The sequence below is a fragment of the Cryptomeria japonica genome, chromosome 4, assembly GCF_030272615.1.
Source record: "Cryptomeria japonica chromosome 4, Sugi_1.0, whole genome shotgun sequence".
Taxonomy (NCBI): domain Eukaryota; kingdom Viridiplantae; phylum Streptophyta; class Pinopsida; order Cupressales; family Cupressaceae; genus Cryptomeria; species Cryptomeria japonica.
In genome coordinates, this window is record NC_081408.1 from 342,864,430 (window position 1) to 342,885,318 (window position 20,889).

At 36.7% G+C, this 20,889-nt stretch overlaps 1 protein-coding gene across 1 annotated transcript in view; it reads left to right on the forward strand.

The window, feature by feature from the left end:
* The window catches only part of LOC131063610 (exocyst complex component EXO84B), a 133,125-nt gene extending 113,388 nt beyond the window's left edge, over positions 1-19,737 (forward strand). Inside the window, exons 4-8 of the mRNA XM_057997492.2 lie at positions 17,166-17,696; positions 17,821-18,009; positions 18,216-18,352; positions 18,450-18,833; positions 18,940-19,737. Of these exons, the coding sequence (XP_057853475.2) occupies positions 17,166-17,696; positions 17,821-18,009; positions 18,216-18,352; positions 18,450-18,816 (1,224 nt within the window). The 3' untranslated portion in view covers positions 18,817-18,833; positions 18,940-19,737. The remainder of the gene's footprint in view (positions 1-17,165; positions 17,697-17,820; positions 18,010-18,215; positions 18,353-18,449; positions 18,834-18,939) is intronic.
* Positions 19,738-20,889: the final 1,152 nt, after the last annotated feature.

A 20,889-nucleotide genomic window follows, 5' to 3' on the forward strand; every position in this document is an offset into this window, starting at 1 on the left:
TTGAAACAATTAACCGCAATCCGAGGTTCTTAGATGATTCTGCCCAGCCTCTATCCAAAGGATGAGCGCGTAGGTTTGGGAGACCAGCGCGACACGCTGTCGTCCTGTACGGACGAGGTACAAAAGTCGTACAGATAGTTCCAGATGCAATTATAATTTGATAAAAACACGAAAAATGATAAAACTAGACTAACAGATGCAAAATACGAAATAATTAAAGTGGACTGAATGAGATGAGAGGGACTCACAACCGGTCCACGATTGGAGCCTCCCACAAAGTATCTACTCTTCCTCGAACGTCCACTTGCACACAAGCGAGAGAGAAAATGTTGGGGGTTGTGTTTTGGAGCCTGCCTAAGTCAGACCCTCGTTTTGGTGTTTCCACCTCCACAGACAACCCAGATAAAAGCCATGGGGAAAATAAATGATAAAGAGAATTGGAAAATAATGCAAGACAAGGAACGATAATATGTAAAATAGAAGGAGAAAAGGATGAGTAAACTCCCCTTTTTAAGATGCTTGTGAAAATGATGTCATGAGCTATTCGTAGAGCTACAACAATGATAGTCTTTGCAAGAGAAATCGTGAATGCTGTCCAAAGAGATTGCCAAGAGCTTCAACTTGAGAAAAATCAATTTCGCCCAAAAGAATCCCCCCCCAAATGCCTTCAAATGTGATAGATAAAGGCTATGGAAGAAAACCTGACATCGGTGGTCGCATGTAGGGGCGTTATGATTCCTTCCGGGCGCAGGCGTAACACTCAAACGACCACCTGCAGATTGTCAGATTCGCGGGATGCTAGTGCGCTGTGCGGATGTCTTTGCGCTGCGGTAGACTCTCGAAGGTGACAGGTCGACAAAGTTGGGTAAAACTCTAGTTTGAAGTTGACAAGGTGATCCCGGTGGATAAAAGGACAAAGATGGCGGCACACGACCTCTAATGACGTGGTGGAAGGCACCATTTGTCACGTTGAGTTGCATAGGGCATGATTTTTGATATTACAAGTTGTAATCAGTTTTTGCTGTGCAATGTAAGTCCAGTTTGTAAAATCATTTTGTTCTAGCAGTTGTAGTGTACATGTGTTTCAGAATTGATAGAGTCGATTTCTTTAAGGAGATGGGGTTTTTTTGGTATTCGAATTTGAGAAAGACATTTTCATTGGCCAAATGCGTATATCGTGTGGTTGGTTCGTACTTACCATTCATGGGTCAGTTATGAAATTATTGCGTTCAGATGGGGCAGTTTTACTGGATGTCATCATTTTCTTGTGTGTAGATGTTAATTACAGTTTGCGCTGAAAAATCCGTGGCATATTGGACACGTTTTTGTCTATGGATCCGTTTTTGAGTTGTGCCAGTGTTGAATTGCGTGGATAGAGTTTTAGTGGCTGAGGCAGTCTTTTGTGGGCGTTTTTTAGTTCTGATCTGACCAGCGCATCGTTTTGGAAATATCATGGCAAGAGAATTTGGTGCGAAGTGGTTTAAAAATAACAATAACCGATATCTTGTGGGTTGATATATAAAATATGTTTGAATTGGGATCGGTTTTTTTTAAAAAAGGTTTTTGATATTTGTTGCAAGTAATGTTTTCATGGATGAGCTGCTGTGTGAGAAGTGTGACTGGAGTTTATCTCTGGAGTGGTGACGTCTATCTTGGCCGTTTTCTTTTACAACAGTAGTGTAGGTGAAAAATGGCAAAAGGGATAAGCTGTTTCAAATTTGGAGTTGGCGTGATTTTTGAAATATTTTGGTGTAGAAGATTGTGGGTGAAGTTTTGAGATGTGCTGTGATAGAGAGAACGTTGGTGATCTGAGTTTACAAGTTCTGTGAAAGATACGAACAACCTAAGGAAAGTTTTATTCTAGAATATGATTTGATGGTATCCTCTATTTTGTAAATTTTTTTGCAGTTGCAATAATGAAGTTGGATGTTGGAGCATATATATCTGTATAAGGAATTAGGTTATCTGCTGTGAGAATTTATCTCTGTGCTGTAGCTGTGTAAAGAGGTTTATCCTGTTAAGCACTTTGTTTCTGATTAAGCTCTCACATGTGGTTATTTGCAGATCTCATTGCCAAAGTGGTGAAATGGTTGTTAGTCTAGTCTTGTTCTATAATTTTGAAGAAGATTAAGCTATTCGAATTTTATATCTTTTCTAATGATGTCTGTCTATCTACAGGGATAGATGACTTTTGACAAGTCTGTGATTGGTGGGTTTGTGAATAGTGGTCTGTAACATTTGTTCATTGTGGGAACAAAAGTTGTATTCTCTTAAATTATTCATTAGTGTCAGGTTTTTTAGGTTGGTGCCTATTTTGTTTAGAGTTGGTACTCTTTCAAGGGTTGGAGCTCTTGTTTGTAACCGGGTTGGTGCCCATTTTTTCAGATTATTAAAGAATTTGCAAGACGTGGTTTTTTACCCTTAGGGGTTTCCTACGTGATAAAACCTTTTTGTTACTGTCTGTCTTTTTTTCAGATTTAAATTTTCTAAATTGACTTTTGGGATTTAAATACTGATTCACCCACCCCCTCCCCATCTCAGTATTTACTCTTTGTTTTTCATTTAGTATTTGTATTTTAGGCAAAATCATTGGCAAATAGTCATTTCTTTAGGCAATCTTCCTTGTGAATGTTGTATAGTATGTATATTTGTATATCTTGTCAATAGTTTTTAGCTATGTTGCTGAATTGGTAGAAAAACAAGCCAATTCCAGTTATGAAATGTTTTAGAATCAGATTTGGATTTGAAACCTTTGTGGATTCAACTAGGTTTTGTGATTTTTGTAGCCAAAATGTTTTTAGTTAATAATAGAATAATTCGACTGATTTGACCACGTGGCGATTCTTGACTGATTCCATCCTAGATTATTTTTTATTTTATTGACTGAGAAACCGGAAACTTGTAACATTTTGTTTATTTTAGCAGTTTAATGCACCACAAGGAGGAGGAAAGAGGTGAATGTAGAAGAAATAATGACAGAAATAGAGCCCCAAGGAAAATAATATATCCATTCAATTACATTTCTTTTGAAGTGAGTGGGAAGATATTTGCAAGAAGCTTATCTCTATAAAACATATCCAATAAAGTAGCATTAAATGATCTTAAATGTGTCATAGGGCTTCATTTACCATTGTACATCCCAAAATGACGGGCCATAAAACTACTTGTAAATGGATAAGAGGGAATGTAAAGCGAAATATGATTATACTTGATTTCTCTTGTGATATCCTTTTGAATGCTAGTGCACAAGGTATGAACTTAGCATCTCATTAAGTCTTTTGGGATGGCATCTGAGGTAGAAGGAAGAATATAAAGGGTAATGGTACGATAGGACAAAAGTGGCAGCATGAGAGATGCAAATTCAAATGCAATAGTTTCCTATTGCTTAAATGTTTGACTACATTATACACAACATGTGACATACCGAGTGTCCATGTTTTGCTAACATAACAAGCTTGGACCAGCTACTACAAATAGGTTTTTTCAGTTTAATATGTTATGCTGATCTGAGTGGTTGATTTGACTATAGTCGACCATATTCTAAAACGATTGTACAAGGATATTAACAATTACCCATCATCATTGTTCATAATCTAAACTTGTGAAATGAGCTCCATGTGAAGCTGGACTAGACTTTGAATTTTGAAAGAAATTGAAATGTCTTGTGTTCAATTTGTGAGGGAAACTAAAATATTTCCGCGAAGAATGCGAAGCTGATTTGACTGAAATTGAATTGGCATGTCTCCATAATATGATTACAAATTAATGTCTCCATACTATGATTGCAAATTAACGTTGAAACTGCAAGTCAAGTTGAAGTATTTAACTAAAAAAATTTAAAATATTAAACTATTTATTTTGTATATTGAATTTAAATATAAATAAATATCTAGTTTATCACATAAACTATTGGTTCAAAAGTTGTTTAGGTTTCCAATTTATAAAATATCATTGTCTAAACTTAGTTTTGTTTGTTTTGAATCTAGAACATATTGTTCAATGTTTGTTTTTCAAACTTGCTGTAGGCTTGTAAGAATAACATTGTTACTATGGCAGCTAGTTCTAGTTCAATTTGGCAACCCTCCTTCAACATTGACCCAATTTCGCCTTTGTGGAGGCATGTAGAAATGACAACAAATTTTGGGTGGCAAGACATATGTTTGGATATCCAGTGGGTGTGATAAGAGGTATATGAGTTCATACAGGAAGGTGAAACCTCATTGGCATGCCATTCTTGGAATGGGAATCAAAGGCTGTCTAGGAAATAATTGTGTACCTATACCAACTCATAAAATAACATAATATATCAAATACTAGGAGGAAGTAGATGCAAGAAGAGCTCGCTAATGTGAAGAGAACAAGGGAACCATTAAACAGAGCATTTTATAATGATGCCAGGAAGATTGTTGGTTAACTCGTTGCAACATTCCTTTATGTAAATGGTTTGTCCTTCGATGTTGTTTTATCATCATACAAGCAAGATATGATGAGAAAAATAAATGCTGCTCCAAAAGGGTACACGAGTGTAAGTTACGTGAAAGTGTGGAACATGTTATTGTCAGATAAAGTATAGATACTTAATTGGTTTCCATTAGGCATTCATGGGATTTTTTTTAATTTGAAAAATTATTATTTTCAAATTTGGATTTTGATTGCAATTTATTAATTTAATAACTTTGAATTCTCTCTCTTTGTTTCAATAAATTGCTAGTTCATCATTTGAATGAAATTGGAATATATACTCCATTCTATGAAGAACAATTGATTGACATAAAGTAAAGCAAAGGAGTTAGTTTATGTGGATTCCAACTTGCACCTTCTTACTTACAAAGATAATGAGTACAAGGGGCAGAAAAGTTGTGGGTTGTTGACCCATAGTGAATTGGCTTGGATATTTTGACTTTTGCACAATCTTCACTTTTTTAGGAGTTGAGTGGCCAACGTACTTTTACCTGTGAGTGGCAATGGGGTTCCACATGGTTCTTCTAATCTACCTATGTCATCTAATGTCAATGATGATGATGATGATGTTGGTCTTTATGATAACCCATATGATGCTTATTACTAAATGTATTATTTCAATATTGAACAATGATTAAATACCACAAAATTCTTGAACTAGTATATTGTATTTCAATATTTGAAATTAATATTATTTCTGGTGGTTTTGTTTAGCATATGCATGATATATATGGTATTTTGAGCTTAATTGTGTTTTTAAGCTGCAGTTATATTACATGTGTGTGTATGAACTTCATGTGTTTTTTGTATAGGCAAAAAAATAATCTACTATATTGGCATATTGTACTCATGTACCTGTACTTGTAACCAATTTTGGTTTGGCAACTTAGATTTTAGTCTAGGGTTATTTTAGATTGGGTTAAGGTTTAGTTTAGATCTCAAGGGAGCCTCCCTTCCAAGTTTGAAGAGAGGTTATGCCTCAACATTGTTCTATTTTGTGTTGTTTTGTGAAAGATGAAACAAAATTCTAGGACACTCATGCCATCTCACAGTATTTGGAAATACCGAGCTTATACAATTTTTTTACGACAACTTTCTAAATTGCTTTTGCATATTCACAATACAACAAAATATGATTCACTGATTCCTCCTTGTGTGATAATACACTTCTGGAAGGTCCATGAAAATGTTACTTCCTAATATTGTCAAAAATAAGGATTTTATTGAAGCTAGACATCCACAGGAAGGCATAACACTTGGGAGGTGCATCTCCATTCCCTATTGCTTCCACTTGGAGGGGGGAATATCCCATGCTCTTAGAATAGAGCAAAGTATCTTTTTTTTTTTTTAACTAAATATGCTTGTATAGAATTTTATTTCCATATTTATTTATCTCTCCTAAACAGGAATGGAATCCCTTGTTTTCTGCAACCAATTAAATAAAATTCTTTTTGGTTCTTCATACTTATCAATATATGAAGTTTTTTCCACCTTTGTATCACCCTCCTTTTCTTCTACGGTTCTACCTATTCTATTCAATAATCCTTCACCAAGATTCCTCAAGGAGCTAATGAGATATCTCCCAGCTCCATTGACTATTTATATGTGCTTAGAGGACTGCCTAGTCATGAATGCCCCCAAAAGGAGCTTTACCTCCATCTCTTATTTTCCATGTAAATGATAGCCAATGATATTCTTTGTTGAAATCATTAACCCTGTCAAATTTAAACAAATAAGCTGCATGTCTTTACCGAAGATCTTTACTTTTCATGACCCTGCACATTTTAAATCTTGATTTTGAAGAAGGTACATCCAATTATTTAATACTAGCGCCACCTTGGACCTTGTGGTAGCCAACTTTTCCCACTTGGCATTTTGTTTTTAAAATATCTTTAGTGCCCTGACATAAAAAAATCCTGCATATTTTATTCATATTTTCTAAGATAGCTTTTGGCACAGCCATGATTGAAAACATATAAATTGGGATTGCATAAATCATTGCATTTATGAGGGTTATTCTTCCTGCTAAGTTAATCCATTTCCCTTTCCATTCTGCAAATGCAGAATCCATTTTGATTTAGAAATCTTTCCATGAAAGAGACTTTTCTATCATGGTGAACAATGGAATATTGAGATAAGACGTATTCTTTGTTGCCTATGAAGATTAACATTAAAGAAACAGACTTTTTGACTTCTCTACATTGATTGGCTACTTTCAAATATACTCATACTTATCAATAATCTTCATATAACTTTCTATGTCTTCTATCTTTGCTGCATTAAAAAGGAGGGTATCATCTACAAATTGCAGATGAGTGATATCCTCCTCATTTTCAGCACTATTTATGCTTTTCAAACTTGTATTGCCTCTTAATACACCGATTTTATGGTAATCTTTTTGAGTGATATCCTCCTCATTGTTTGAAGTAAAACTACCAGATTTTTGTATAACATCAAAAAGATTATAGTGTACAATAAAGCTTTTAGAATTTATTTTTAATATAGATATCCTAGGATTACCTCCTTTTATCCATTGGACTGGAAATTGCATTGAAATCACTTCTTAGAAAGAATACTTTATCATGCTAGGTGGATAATAGAAGGGATAATTGCTCTAAAACTCTTTCCTTTTGGATCACACTGATTGGGCTATACAGATTAACACAATAACCTGAACGGTTATCTTGAATAGATGAAAATTCACATGTCAACCAATTTTTCACTTTTACTACAACTGTGATATGCACACTTCATGGATTCCACAAGATGAATAAACCTTTTGAAGCCCTTTGAGCATCCACTGCCAACCCATGCTATTTATTTCAGATTTTGAAATCAGCTTCATCATTTCTTCTTCCACCATTTTAGTTTCCTATATAAAGATGACATCTGAAGATTTTAAAGCTGATTGATATTTTACTACTTGTTGTGACCTAATCACACATCACCCCATCCTAGATGGGGAGCCCCTAATTTTTAGGCCCTCTCGGTCTTTTGTTTTGGTTTTTTGGGGGTCTGTTGGTGGTAGTCTTGTCAGTCTCTCCGCTTTGCGAGTGTTCGGGGGTCAAATTGATTAAGTCTTCTTTTCATTTGAGTGAATTTGATGAAGTCTAGGGCTTGTTTTGTCAATTTTAGGGTTTCTGCCTTTAGTCCTAGATTTTAGGGGTTTCTGTTAGGGTTTTGGAAAAACTGAACATATAACTGGAATCAGGACCCTTCGAGGAATCTCCTAGTAAAATTTGAGCCAAAACGGAGCAACTTTCTACTTTTAGAAAGTTCCTATTTTTTTAGGGATTTTTACTGAGTCCCGGAATGTCTTCATTTTGTCAAAAATCAAACTTACTATTTTTAGTAATTTCTATTTATAGTAAGTCATTCTGTGTCCTGTTATAGGGTCTACCGTTGACATTTTGAAAAGTTTCTATTTTTGGAAAGATTATTTCTGACAGGACTATTCAGGCAGGCGATGAAGATCAAGCATTCATGACGACTACTAATTCCGGAAAGTCAAAAAGCATACAGGGTCAATAAAAAATGGCTAAGTGTTGGAAGCCCATTCTTGAAGTGGAAAGCTCGAAAAATTTATCTCTGTTCGGGAAATCACCTCAAATCCATAAATGGTAGCCTGATCCAGAAGAAGCTAGAATCGACTAAGTTTGGATGAAGAAGGATCAAATTTCAAGGCAAGGTGAAATTGGCGCCCTAGGATTTAGGTGGGCGCCAAAATTGATGCACCATGGAATTCATTCCGCAGTCAAGAATCCCTCCCTATGGCAAAAATCCGCCCTAGGAGTTGAAAGGGTGCTCAAGGGGAGGTGTCATGGAAAGTGCAAAAAACTTCAAATTCCATGCCTCAGGCAAAATGCCGCCCTACCCCTCAGGAGGGCGCCAAAGTCAAGGGTTCCTAGAGGAATACAAAATCATTGAATTCCTCCACAAGCATGGATTTCCGCCCTAGGAAAATGGAGAGCGCTAAAGTCAAGGTAGCAAGGAAAATGTCAAAAGTAAGAAATTCCTCGACTTGATGCAAAATCTGCCCAAGGCGTGGTGAAGGCGCCAAATCCAAGAGATGAAGAAAAATCCAACAAAGTATGAATTCCTCCTTGGCAATGACAAAATCCTGCCCAGGAAGGTTAAAGGGTGCCAAAGCATGGTCAACAGGGAGAATGGAAAAAAGTGTGAATTCCTCCACCTATGCAAAAATCCACTCTACAAGAAGATAGGGCTCTAAAGTAGAGTGCTCTTGGAATGATGAAAAAATGAGAAATTCCTCCTTCATTGGGAAATGGCGCACATGTCTTGAGAAAGGCGCCAAACAAGGGTACTCATGGAGGACATTCAAAATGGAAAATTCCCTCTTCAAGTAAAAAATCTGCCCATGAGTGAGTTAAGGCGCCAAAGTGGGTAGAGCATGAAGAATGTTGAAAATTAAGAATTCCTTGACTTAGGCAAAAATCCACCCTAGCACTGTGGAGGGTGCCAAAAGTAAGCAAGCAAGGAAAATTTGGGAATTAGTGAATTCCTTGACCAAAGGAAATTAGCGCCCTAAGGGAGCGGAAGGCGCCAAAAGTAAGGGGTCAAGAAAAATTGCAAAATGGAACAATTCCTTCGCAAAAGGAGAATTGCGCCTTGGCTAAGGGAAGAATGTTGAAATGGCTAAGTCAAGGAGAACCAAGGAAATGATGAAATTCCAAGACAGGGAATTCCATGCTCAAGCCGGAAAACTAAGGAAATTTGTCCAAGGCATGGAAATCCAAGGGTCAAGTAGGAATGAAAAGCATAAATCCCCTCGGGAATGTTTTTGAAATTTTCCATTTTTAGACACCAAATCTTATCAAAATCCAGAAATTTTTACAGATTTGGAATTGTGAGAGATTTCTCTCTCTAATGGACCCAGGTCCTAAATTTTAGGGAGATCCCTAAAAAATAGGATATGTTGGAAAAGCATGGACATTTCCCTCTGGAGCAGGAAAAGTCAAGCTAAGACGATGAATCAAGTGAATCTTGAAGGATATTCCAATTTCCCTCCAAAATTTGAAAGAATGAAAAGTTAATGAGTTGGCGAAGGAATATTCTCAGTATGACGCATGACTTAGTGCACTAAGTGAAATTTCCAAATTTGAACTCAACGAGGAAGATTCCATGTGTATGATGAGATAAACAGGAAAGTATGACACATAATAAATTCAATTGCCAAATTAATGCCTCCCAACCTAGCAACACGATTTGAGAAGTTTTATATAAGCATGGAGATGCATTTCATTTCTCACGTGCAGGATTTAAGAAAGAAGAGTTGGAGAAGTGAAGAATGGTCATACTTAGTGGATTTTTTCATCATTTTCAAAGAGCTTTTCAGGATGGCGTAATCAAGCAAGGCGGCTACCATCACCAGGCAGGCATAGATAAAGGCGGAGATGAAGGGCTTCCTTCCTATTTCCCAGATAAATTCCCGGTGGAAGGAAATCAGTGATACAAATTTGGGCACATTCAACCTGGTTGCCTTCAAGATTAGAATGTTCAGAATAGTAGGATATAATCCATCCCCAACAGCTGTCAAGTTTGTCAAGAGCGGAATTGTTGCGGCAGCTGGTTTTCCTCCGACAATCTAGTGTCCAGACTTAATTCTCGAATGCGCAAAGCATTATAATCCGGAGCGGAAGTCAATTTCAACGTCAGATGGCAGGCTGCTGGTGACATTGACTCCGGAGTCAATTGCTGAAACTTTGGGAATTCCTTTACACCATTCCATGACATATAGGACCATTAGCGGAGCTCAAGCAGTGTATGATGTGGGTCCTGCCAGGTGTGCTGATTTAATCAACAAATAGTGTTTGCTGAAGCCTAGGGCACATATCTCCAAAATGCCGAAGATTCACTATCTTCAAATTTGAACAGGAATATGTAGACCTAATAAAGATGATGAGCAAGGTAGTGGGATGTTCACATACTGTGAATTTTGAAACATGGATCTACATCGGCGAGATCATGAATGCAAATGGGTTAGTCGATTGGGCTAGATTGATCAGCCATTACTTGCACGAACAACTGAGGAACTTGAAAGAAAGAAAGTCTCAGTCCTTCTTCATGAGCTCCTACGTAATTTATATGCTTGCAAGAAGAGGAGGATTTGATGGTCTGCTAGCAAGTGGAATCATGGGTTGCGGACCAGCACAACTGAAAGTGCATGAGTGTTATCCTCAACTGCATCTTCACAATGTTAGTTCCTACAAGCTGGCGAATGACACCTTTACTATGTACTTGGCAAGACTTATGCAGAAACAATTGCACACATGCGTGTCGCCACAAGCTAGGGCCCTGGTTCAGAAGTATGGAGCCACGTTCTTACAGTTTTCGAAATTCACCTATATCGAGATGCAAGGATTCTCATTCCAATCATACAAATTGCCAAGGTATTCATTGAACAAATTGGTACTGCTTGAACTCATGAGACAATTAACAACCTATTATCAACTACAGAAGAAGAAGAAGAAGTAGTCTATTGATTTCCCAGTTGTCCTAGGTGATTTCGTGGAAGTGTGCCTAGGTTTGGAAGTAGCTGAGAAAGCAGTAGAGGAGTTAGCATTCTATCGCCTGCCATTTTATACGTCCAGCGCTCAGTATGATTCTTATCGCCAAATCAGAAAGGTCTTTGGTGTGAAATTCATACACAAATTTCACTTAGAAGATTATTGGGCAAGTGCCGAGGATGACCTTGAAGTTCGGAGGAAAATGTATTCCAGTTGCCCCTCAACACCATTAGGATAAGTGAAATTTACCAAGTGTCGGATCAAGTGAAAGAGGATTCGGACTTAATGCAACCTAAATTTGAGAAAGTGTAGGATCAGCCCTTTCAACTGCCAGACTGGTCGGAGCCCGAAATTGATGATTTGAATATCCTGGCTAGACCCATGCTGAAATTCACTAAACATTGGGTTGATCGGCAGATAAGGAAGTTGGCGGAAGGAAATGTTCACTTGACCTACCAATTGATGGGAAGTCTAGATTCTCATAGTGAAACAACTGAAGGATCTTCATAGGCCCAAGTGGAAGGAGAAGTCTGGCTTGATAAAGGAAAAAGTGCTCTGAAGAGGCGAAGGACGGCAAGGAAGAAAGATGTCAAGCAGGAAGTTCATCATGAATCCCAGCATGAAATCCATCAAGAGGTTCCTCAAAAAGTTAAACAGGAAGAACCTCTGCAAAAGAGAGCAAGGGTAACAAGGGTGCAGTCACTGGCAAGTTCTTCTAGTGTACAGAAGGTAGAGATGTTCATACAGAAAAATCCAGCGGATCCACCTCCAGGCAATACTCCAACACTAGATATACTCAGCATTAGTACTTCACATAGACCCAATCAGCCAAGAGGTCAAAGACAAGAAAGTCCTCCACACCAGGAAGAAACTTGTCAGGATAGTTTCGTAGAAGCCATCCTTGGCGAAATGGAGGAAGAATCATAGGAGCAAGAGCACATGGAAATCCATAGTCACTCCATTCCCGCTCCTGATTGGCTGATAGATAGATTGAGGAGGGAACCGGAAAAAGAAATTGATCCAGCTCGGGAATTAGAAGAGCTGTTGAAGAGGATGGATCGACCGATAGAAAAGAAGGCTCCCCGGAAATTTTCCAAGGTCGTGAGGGATGAATCTGGATCCCGGACCTTGCATATGGCTGAGCCTGCAGTAGATAAGGACATGAATGAAATAAGGCCGGAAGATTATGTCATTAGGCAAGTTGATCTAGGTCATGCTTCCACAGGACAAGTAATTGAAGACTTTGAAGGATCTTCCTTAGCCTCTAAGGAAAAGATGCAGAAAACGAAGGCAAAATGTAAGAGGCTGAGGGAAGAAAATAGAGCCTTATGCGAGTGCATTAGAAGTCTTAAACGGCCGCTCAGGGAAGCAAGTCCCTCATTCATTCCTCCTCCTTCCCTCCCTAAGGAAGTTGTTGACGACACAAAGGTAATTAGAGCAATGGCACAAAATTCCAAGGAATGGGTGGAAGATGTCTACACTGCAACAAGAAAATTCATTGAGGACTTGGCTCGGCTTCATTCTAGGTTCGTGGCCCTTCTGAACAAATTGGAGGTAGCGGAAGGTTTGTGGGAAGATGTTCACATATATCAGTACTTAACCATTCTGTGCCTTAGGGCTTTGATGAAGATTCCGAAGCAAAGACTAATTGATGGGAAAGTAATTCAGGAGAACGAGGTTTATGACTTTCCCCGGTGGTTTTGCGTTGTTTGCTCAAGAAAGAACACCTTTGATAAATTCAGCATGGAGTCTTTAACTTTGAAAGACTCAATCAGAAGGGTGCAGGAAGAAGTCATCAATGCGTTTGAAGCACTCTTCACAAAGAAGCTCAATGAGAATGGAGTAACAGTGAACTCCTTGAAATCCTAGTTGCACGAGTTCTTCTTTGTAGGTTCATTCACTAAGGAACATTTTGCAAATGTTTCTTCATTTTCCAGTACAATGAAGAGGACACAGGAAATCATGATGGAATGGGAAAGCTTCTTTTCCAAGAGCGAGGAGGAAATTACCTTGATGGAGTTTGATATTGAAAATGTGCCAAGTATCTCCATCAGAGAGCTGGAAGCCGTCATCAGTAAATTCATCATGTATGCAATTAATGAACGGGATAATGGTCGTCCATTCTTGGACGAGAATCTTTTGATTGAGTAGTGGCGGCGCATTTATTGCTGGAATATTTTTTGACTTGGTGGTGGCCCGATCAAAGCATGCTGAATGCATGAGGAATCTTTTTGCATGCAGCCGTCTTATTAATAGTTTTATGACAGATTCTCTACGCATGTAGCCATCGCATGAAGAATGATGGGCATTTATTTCTTGCATGGGAATGTTTGTTGTATTTTGGGCAAGTTTGATGTAATGAGGTGCATTTAATGCACAAATGGACACCATTTTTGGGCTTCTTGAATTAATTGTATATGGGCATGATGGGTATTAATTGCTGATTCCCACCTTGTTGCATCTTGAGTGGAGAATCTTTTTGGGTAAAACCCTAATTAGGGTTTGCATGTTTTCATGGCCCAAGGCCTATATAAAGGGGTGACCCCCCTCATTTGTAGGGATGAGAGATTTTTGTCTGAGATTGTTGCTAAGAGTTTTTGAAGAAAACACTTAATACATTGTTCTATTGTTGGTGTGTTCTTGTGTTGTTTTGAAGCTTGTATGGTCTCACTCTTTTCACATAGATTAGATTTGCTTTCATGTTGTTAGATGAATTGGATTTGATAGGATTGCTCGTTTTAAAATTTGTGCTCATACTTTTGGTGTGCAGCTGATTGTTGCATATTGTGCAAAGTTAGCCCGAGCCTTCGTTATATGTGTATGCTTAACTTCAATTATTAGTGGAGATTGTTCGATTTGATGGTTTCTGTTGGTGATTTGAAAATCTTTAACACACCTCTGAAGATTGCACCGCCTTCGTGTAGTTGTGCTCTGTTGGCGAAGTGAAGCGTGGTTGGATTTTGCATATGTGATCCCGTCTCCTTGTTTGTAGGACTAGATTAGTCCTAGCTTAGTTCTCTCAACCCTATCCTATTTACTTTTTTGCATATTCAAAACCCAAAAAAAAGATCTTTATTGCAAATCTTTCGCGTAGAAATCCTTGAACCCGTAAGATCTTTCGTGAGCATATGTAAGGCCCCTTTGGGTTAACAGCAAACCCATCCACTAACTGAGTCACGTCCACGCGCAAAAGGAACTTTGAGATTAGCCGTTTGATCTTTCTTTGCAATCTTAGCATACGGTTTAATTTTAAACAAGAGAGAGTGAAGTGACCGTTGGTAACTTTATTCTGTGTTTGGCGTAGTCCTAAAAAACATGTCAACTCTACTCTCCTTTGTGAAGGGACATTGAGACCCCTTACATTCCAAGAGTAGATGTGTATTTTCCACCTTGGAGGACCTTTCCCCTTGTCATCATTCTTTTCAATTTTTGCTGAGTGCTTTCCTCGATCCCAGCTTTTGCCTCTTGCTGTATTCTTTCTCTCTGTCATTCTCCCCTTCATCTTTTTCTCCTTTTGGCTACATGATACCAAATTTCTTCCAGTTCTTTCTAAGCCACATTTTAGGTTCTTTAATTTTGTCAACATTTCTGTATGACATATCTTGTAAATTTGGTGGAATGGAAACAATTTATCTTGAGAACTCTTTTTCATCTTTAGAATTTATAACACATCTTATTTACATTTGTAGACAGCTAAACTTGTCCTAAGATCATTAAATTATTATATTTTTTAATTAATATAATCTGATTTGAATAACTAAATAATTATATTATCTAATTAATTTAGTTTACCACTAATTAATTAAATAATATTTTATTATATTATTAATTTATTTCCTCTCCACCGTTTCCAAAATTTAAAGACCAATTAATTGCTTTTCTCTCCCATTTTTGATTGCAACTATTTTTTTTTTACTTTTATTTTTAGCTGATTTAATCTCATATCCCTTCATGTTGAACAAAATTAAATCAGCACCATTCATCTTCTCTTTGATGCAGGGAAAATCCCGTCATTCATTCTACACTGCCAATCTTCCAGACAAATCCATAGCTTTCATCGTCTCTCAAAACAAATATAAAAGAAGCTGCAGGTTTCCAAAATTGAACCATCGTTTTTCGAGAGCTACATGTTGCAGGGATTTCAAAGCAAATAGTTGAGCAACTGCACTCCAAATCAGCTAAGCACATCCACTCTACTATTGAATTCATAATATATTTTCTCTCCACCATTTCCAAAAAAAATGACCAATTAATTGTTTTTCCCTCCCATGTTTGATTGCAACTAATTTTGTATGATTCTCTATTTTTGGTTGATTTAATCTCATTCCTTTATCTTAAACAAACTAAATGAGCACTCTTCATCTTGTCCTTGATCCAAAGAAAATCCCCTCATTCGTTCTACACCACCAATCCACAACAGTCATCCTCTCTCTCAAAAAATTATAAATGGAGCTGCAATTTCCCAAAAATTGAACCATCATTTTCAATAGGTACATGCTGCAGGGATTTCAAAGCAAATAGCTGAGCAATTACACTCCAAATCATCTTAGCACATCCATTCTACAATGGAATTCATTTTCAGTAACTTGTTTTGGATATATTTATTTGAATTTCATTATGCTCAATCATGAGGTTTGTATGAGTTTTAGAGTAGGAATTTGATATTTTGATTTTGCTTTTAATTCCGAAATTCATGCTTATGATATCAAATGATAAGATTGGGATATCCTCTTACTTGCAGAAAAGACTTTTCTAACTTTAGATTCCATAATAAAATATCTTCTTGAGCTTTCACCTGTTATTTCCGCTGCTTTGGCTTTTCCTTTGTCTTCTGCCATCTTATATTCCTCCCATATTGGAGGATAGTTTTCCTTTGAGGAAAACTACACATGATTTATTTGTAGCAAAAATCTTATATTATTTCTGAAGCCTCTTTAACTCCACATTTTAGGCCTCTCTCCTTTCTTCTTTGAGAACTTGGGATTTTTTCTAAGACATCAATTTGCTTCATTACCTACCATATCACATGAATAGTATCTGAATTTTATTTTCTCATAATCCAATTCTTGAAGAAAACTGCCTACCTGGAAGAGGCATATTTTCTTTGGAAGTGGCAGATCCAAAATCTATTTATTTTTATTCTTGCATAGATTGCATACAAAGGATCATCAATTTTTCATCTATTTCGATAATGTATTATCTATTTTTTCCAGGATTTGCAGCTCCAGAATTCCAATGATATAGTGTTTTACCCATATGGACATCATTGGACATCAGATCTAACCAAAAGATAGATTAGAACTCAATTCTGAAAGGAGAATCTCACTCTCTTTTACTTTATAAACCCTCTGCTGCAGTGCTAACTCTTCCTCTAAAAAACTAATACTAAAAAGCCTATGGGTATGAACTTTAACTTCATATCCTTTCCCCATAGCTGGGTTGCCTACTCTTTTATTAATTCCTATGATAATCGATTTTGTCTGCATTTTTCTATTATTCCACTTCTCAGGATCTGTCCTTTTCAGTTCCACTTCCTCTTCTTTCAAGAAAATTGTAGGAAAATCCAGTTGAATGCGCCTTTGAAAATGCTTGAATTTGATCTGCATTCTTCACTTCCTTTCTCCTGTAGAAAACTCAATTCTGAGGTTTTTGAAGTTTCTCTTCCCCTCATGCACACTTGTCTGTAATTTGGACCTTTCATTGAGAATCTGGCTGAATTCAATAAATGGAATTGTACAGGCCATTGCTGCCTCTGCACGAAATCCTGCCCATTTTCCTTTCTTTTTTCCCAAACCTAGGGTTCCAACCTCTGTATTTTTGCTAAATTTCACTTCTGTCAGACCTTTAAAGAGGTTTAAAGTATATTAATAATTCTAAACATGTGCATTTAAATATAGAATTGAACATAAGCCATTGTTAAGGATAGGCAAGACAAGGCTTCATATAAACTAAGCATTTTGTAATAAATATAAGACACCATATGTGCATACCTTGCATTTAACTTCAATCTAGATCTTTTTCTGTTTGGTATTCCCCTGATTCTGTAGTTTAACATCAATCAGGCTAATTTGAAGCTTGTCTGGTTTGTTATTGTATGGCATTTAGTAGAAGCCATTTACTACAAATTCGGCAAACCTACAATGCTAATTCATGGAAGTTCCTTTTCCTGTTTGACAGGATATTGCAAAATGCATGACCCTGTTTGCATGTGTGCACTTTGGAGGAAGCATTTTGAATGGGCTGACCTGTCTTTTCGATAGCTATATAGACACATGCATTAGAGCTATACCCTGCCCTTCTGAAGATGAAAATAACATGGACTTCAGGGATAACTCTAATTTCATTTGGGCAGAAACAGAGGCCCAACAGCTTGCCCTTTTGGGAAATGCATCAGCTCTTGCTGATGAACTAATTCCACTTTCCGTTTCAAAAACATGGGAACAACAAACCGAAATCCAAGAAGACCCATCTAAGACATCTCCAGGAACATCAGAGCAGTTTGGGTCACTCCCAAAAGAATTGAGGGATTGGAGACGGCAGCTTCAGCGTGCTGTAGACAGACTTCGGGATCATTTCTGTCGGCAGTATGTGCTTGGGCTTATTTATTCTAGAGAAGGCAGTGTGCAATTGACCGGAAGTACATACTTAAATGGAAGGAGTGAGGATCTATACTGGGACCCTGATGCAATGCCATCTTCATCTTTCCAGGTTGGAGATGTCTTCTGTTTATGTTTCCTCTTTCAAATAAAATTTATGGTTGTTAAAATTACATTTTTCAGTATAATAGTTACACTATGATTCTTCTTCTGACATCTGAGTTAGGCATCTACAGGCATTATTCACGAAATTAAACCAGCTAGTACAGCTTGCTGAAATTGTGTTGGTTGGAAGAGACAAGGTGGTGAAGCAATTACTTACAAGGCTCACCGAAACAGTTTTGATATGGTTGTCAAATGATCAGGACTTCTGGGAAGTGATTGAAGATAGTTCAACATTATTAACTGCTTATGGTTTACAGCAAGTATGTTTTCAACACAGTTCCCAATTAGATGTTCAGTTATGCTTACTCATATAACAACTCCAAAGGTTGATTTGAATGGATAAATCATGACTTCTTAAATTCCCTTTCACCAACTCCTTGAGATAGTTTTCAAATTTTATCTGATTTTTTTTTTTAAGTTATGTTTGATGACTCTAATGCACTGTAGATTTGTTGTTTCAAAACAGTTTATTTTGGATATGCACTTTATCATTCAAATTGCAAAATCTGGTGGTTATTGCTCTAGACAAATGCATCAAAGTGTCTCTTCTATAAGAACACGTGCTATTGATGTATTCTCGTCAAGAGGGATAGATGTTAACAGGTAGTTACTACCAAAAACATTAGAATGTATTCTTTGTACCACTTGGCTGCGTATATTTTGGTATTGGAAATGAGAATTAAAAAATTGCTGTATGTAGTGCCTTGCCAGAGGACGAATGGTTTGTTGAGACTGCTGAGGCAGCTATTTGCAAGCTTCGTACCAACTGGTCACAGAACAATCTGGAAGGAGTGTCTCACAGAGAAAATGATAAAGAGTGTGATGGAGAGCTTGTGACTACCAGCTTTTCTGGTGGAGAAATGATTAGAGAGGCTCAGGGAAAACCTACAGGAGATTCTGATGCAATTTCCAACCTAAGAAGTAATGCAGCACCCAACAGAGGAACTGATTTAGTAAATGATGGAATGCCTGCCAGTCCATTGAGTTCTGTATCTTCAGATTCTTTTGCTTCAGCAGAAATGGAAGATGATGGTAGTCTTCAGAATTATGTAGAAGCTGAATCTTGATAACATCACAAATTCAGGTAAAGAGAATCCATATTATAGAGGGGTCTATTCCTTTAAAAAAAAAATTTATTATAAAAGTCTTGCTCATATCTGATTCTTTTGTTGTGAATTTCCACGAACCAGTTTCAGGAGACGAGGTCATGCCAAACCGTTATGAAATTTTATGAGTCAGAAACTTCGCACAAAAGTACAGTACATTTCAAGCAATGTCTGAACAGCCTCGATATTTGACTTTCCAACTTCCATTCAAGGGGTGAATTAAGATGCGAAACCTGACACCCAAAGTTTCCTTCAATCAAATGCAAATTGTATCCATACTTGAATCTTATATTTGGCGCCATGTAGTTTGGCCAATGAAATGCGATCTGTGACCATCCTTTATTCTCATAATTGGAATGTAGTGGAAAGCAATAGCAATGGCTTGTCTAGGAGAACCAGCATGTGAGATATTCAAGAATGCAAACTTCTGGTTCACAGGTTACACTTCAAGTTTGTAGTTTTTAAAGGAAGCTATGTCCAATCAATTATCAATACCTTGATTTGTAACTCTCTGAACTTCCACTTTTAACATAAATAGTTTTCACTTCCAGTGGAACTTCAGATTTAAAGGCTACATTTGGTTGAACTGTACCTCTTCTGTAGCCGCCACAAATGATTGATAATATTCTAAACCAGAAAGTTTGTATGTAATTTTATGCACGATGACTACCAATTTTGTATCCCTGGAGGAAGAGGAAGATTCCATGGCAACAGTTAATATATGTAGCTAAAAAAGGATTGCAAAAGCCACCCAAAGAGGTGGACGCTAAGAAATACCCCTGGATCTGAACGGTTTGTATGAGGTAAAATTTTCAATTTGTGACTAGATGTGATATGGTTTTGATGCCCATGAGATTATTTACTGTCCTCGATTCTTGTCAACTGTAGGGTTCAATTGTTTTAATAGTTATTGGGTCCAAATCTGGTACATTCAAAAACTAACTTAAGTGCAAAATTTATCTATTAATGACATGGTAAATTATCAACTACTGCATATGTACAATAAGCTTATGTTTCCACACGAATGTGGTTGGCAATATTTTTCTTAACTAGATTACAACATGCTTTGAAAATTGCATTGTTAAACAAATTTTGATATTTATTTACAACATGAAATGCGATTCTACACGTATGGGGGTTATCAGCTCAAGTCACAATGTCAAAATTTATAGAGATGTTTTGGGGTATGCATATGTCTAATTATATTCTAATGGTTAAATATGCATAACTATGCTATTTTCGGTATAGTTTTGTATTTCCTTATAAATACATCCCTTATATTATCATATCTACACACTATTATGTACAAACCACCTTCATTGCACCATCAATGATTAGTCATTCTTTCTATGTATAGACAATTGTTTTTATCATGAGGGGTCATTTCTACAAGTGGGATGAATCTTGCATCTTCAGATTTGACTTATGAATTTTTAAAATTCAAATTCATATTTAGCTTATTCTTGTCCATTTCACGAGTTGCGAGCCTACTAATCACACATTTGTGTGAATTCTTGTTATGTCTTGGTATTTAAAGACATTGATTTGCATTTGAACATACTCTCGTCTCAAGGAGCAATCATTTGAAGAAAATCTCAAGTTGGCATTTTCAAAAATCATCAAAATCTACATATTCATTCTTACAAGATTTGCACAATTGAAGCTGCTTGCTTTTAATGCTAAGAAGCTTTCTACGATGGCAGCAAGGGTTGGTCTAGAGTTAGTATATTAATAAAAACTCTTATTTTATATCTTAAATTTGATAGTGATTTACATGTCAAAATATTAATATTTAATAATAAACATAATATTTTTGAAAAATAAATACATGCTCCCATCAACAATACTCCAAAAAAAAATACACTTAGTCTTATATTCATTATTAATACAATCAAATAATTAACCAAAAGTATATATATATATATATATATATATATATATATATTCCATAGATCTATTTTTTGTGTTTTTCCACTCTCTTTGATTTGTTTAATTCACTAATGTCTTTACTATTTGAATTGGTATTATTTAGAA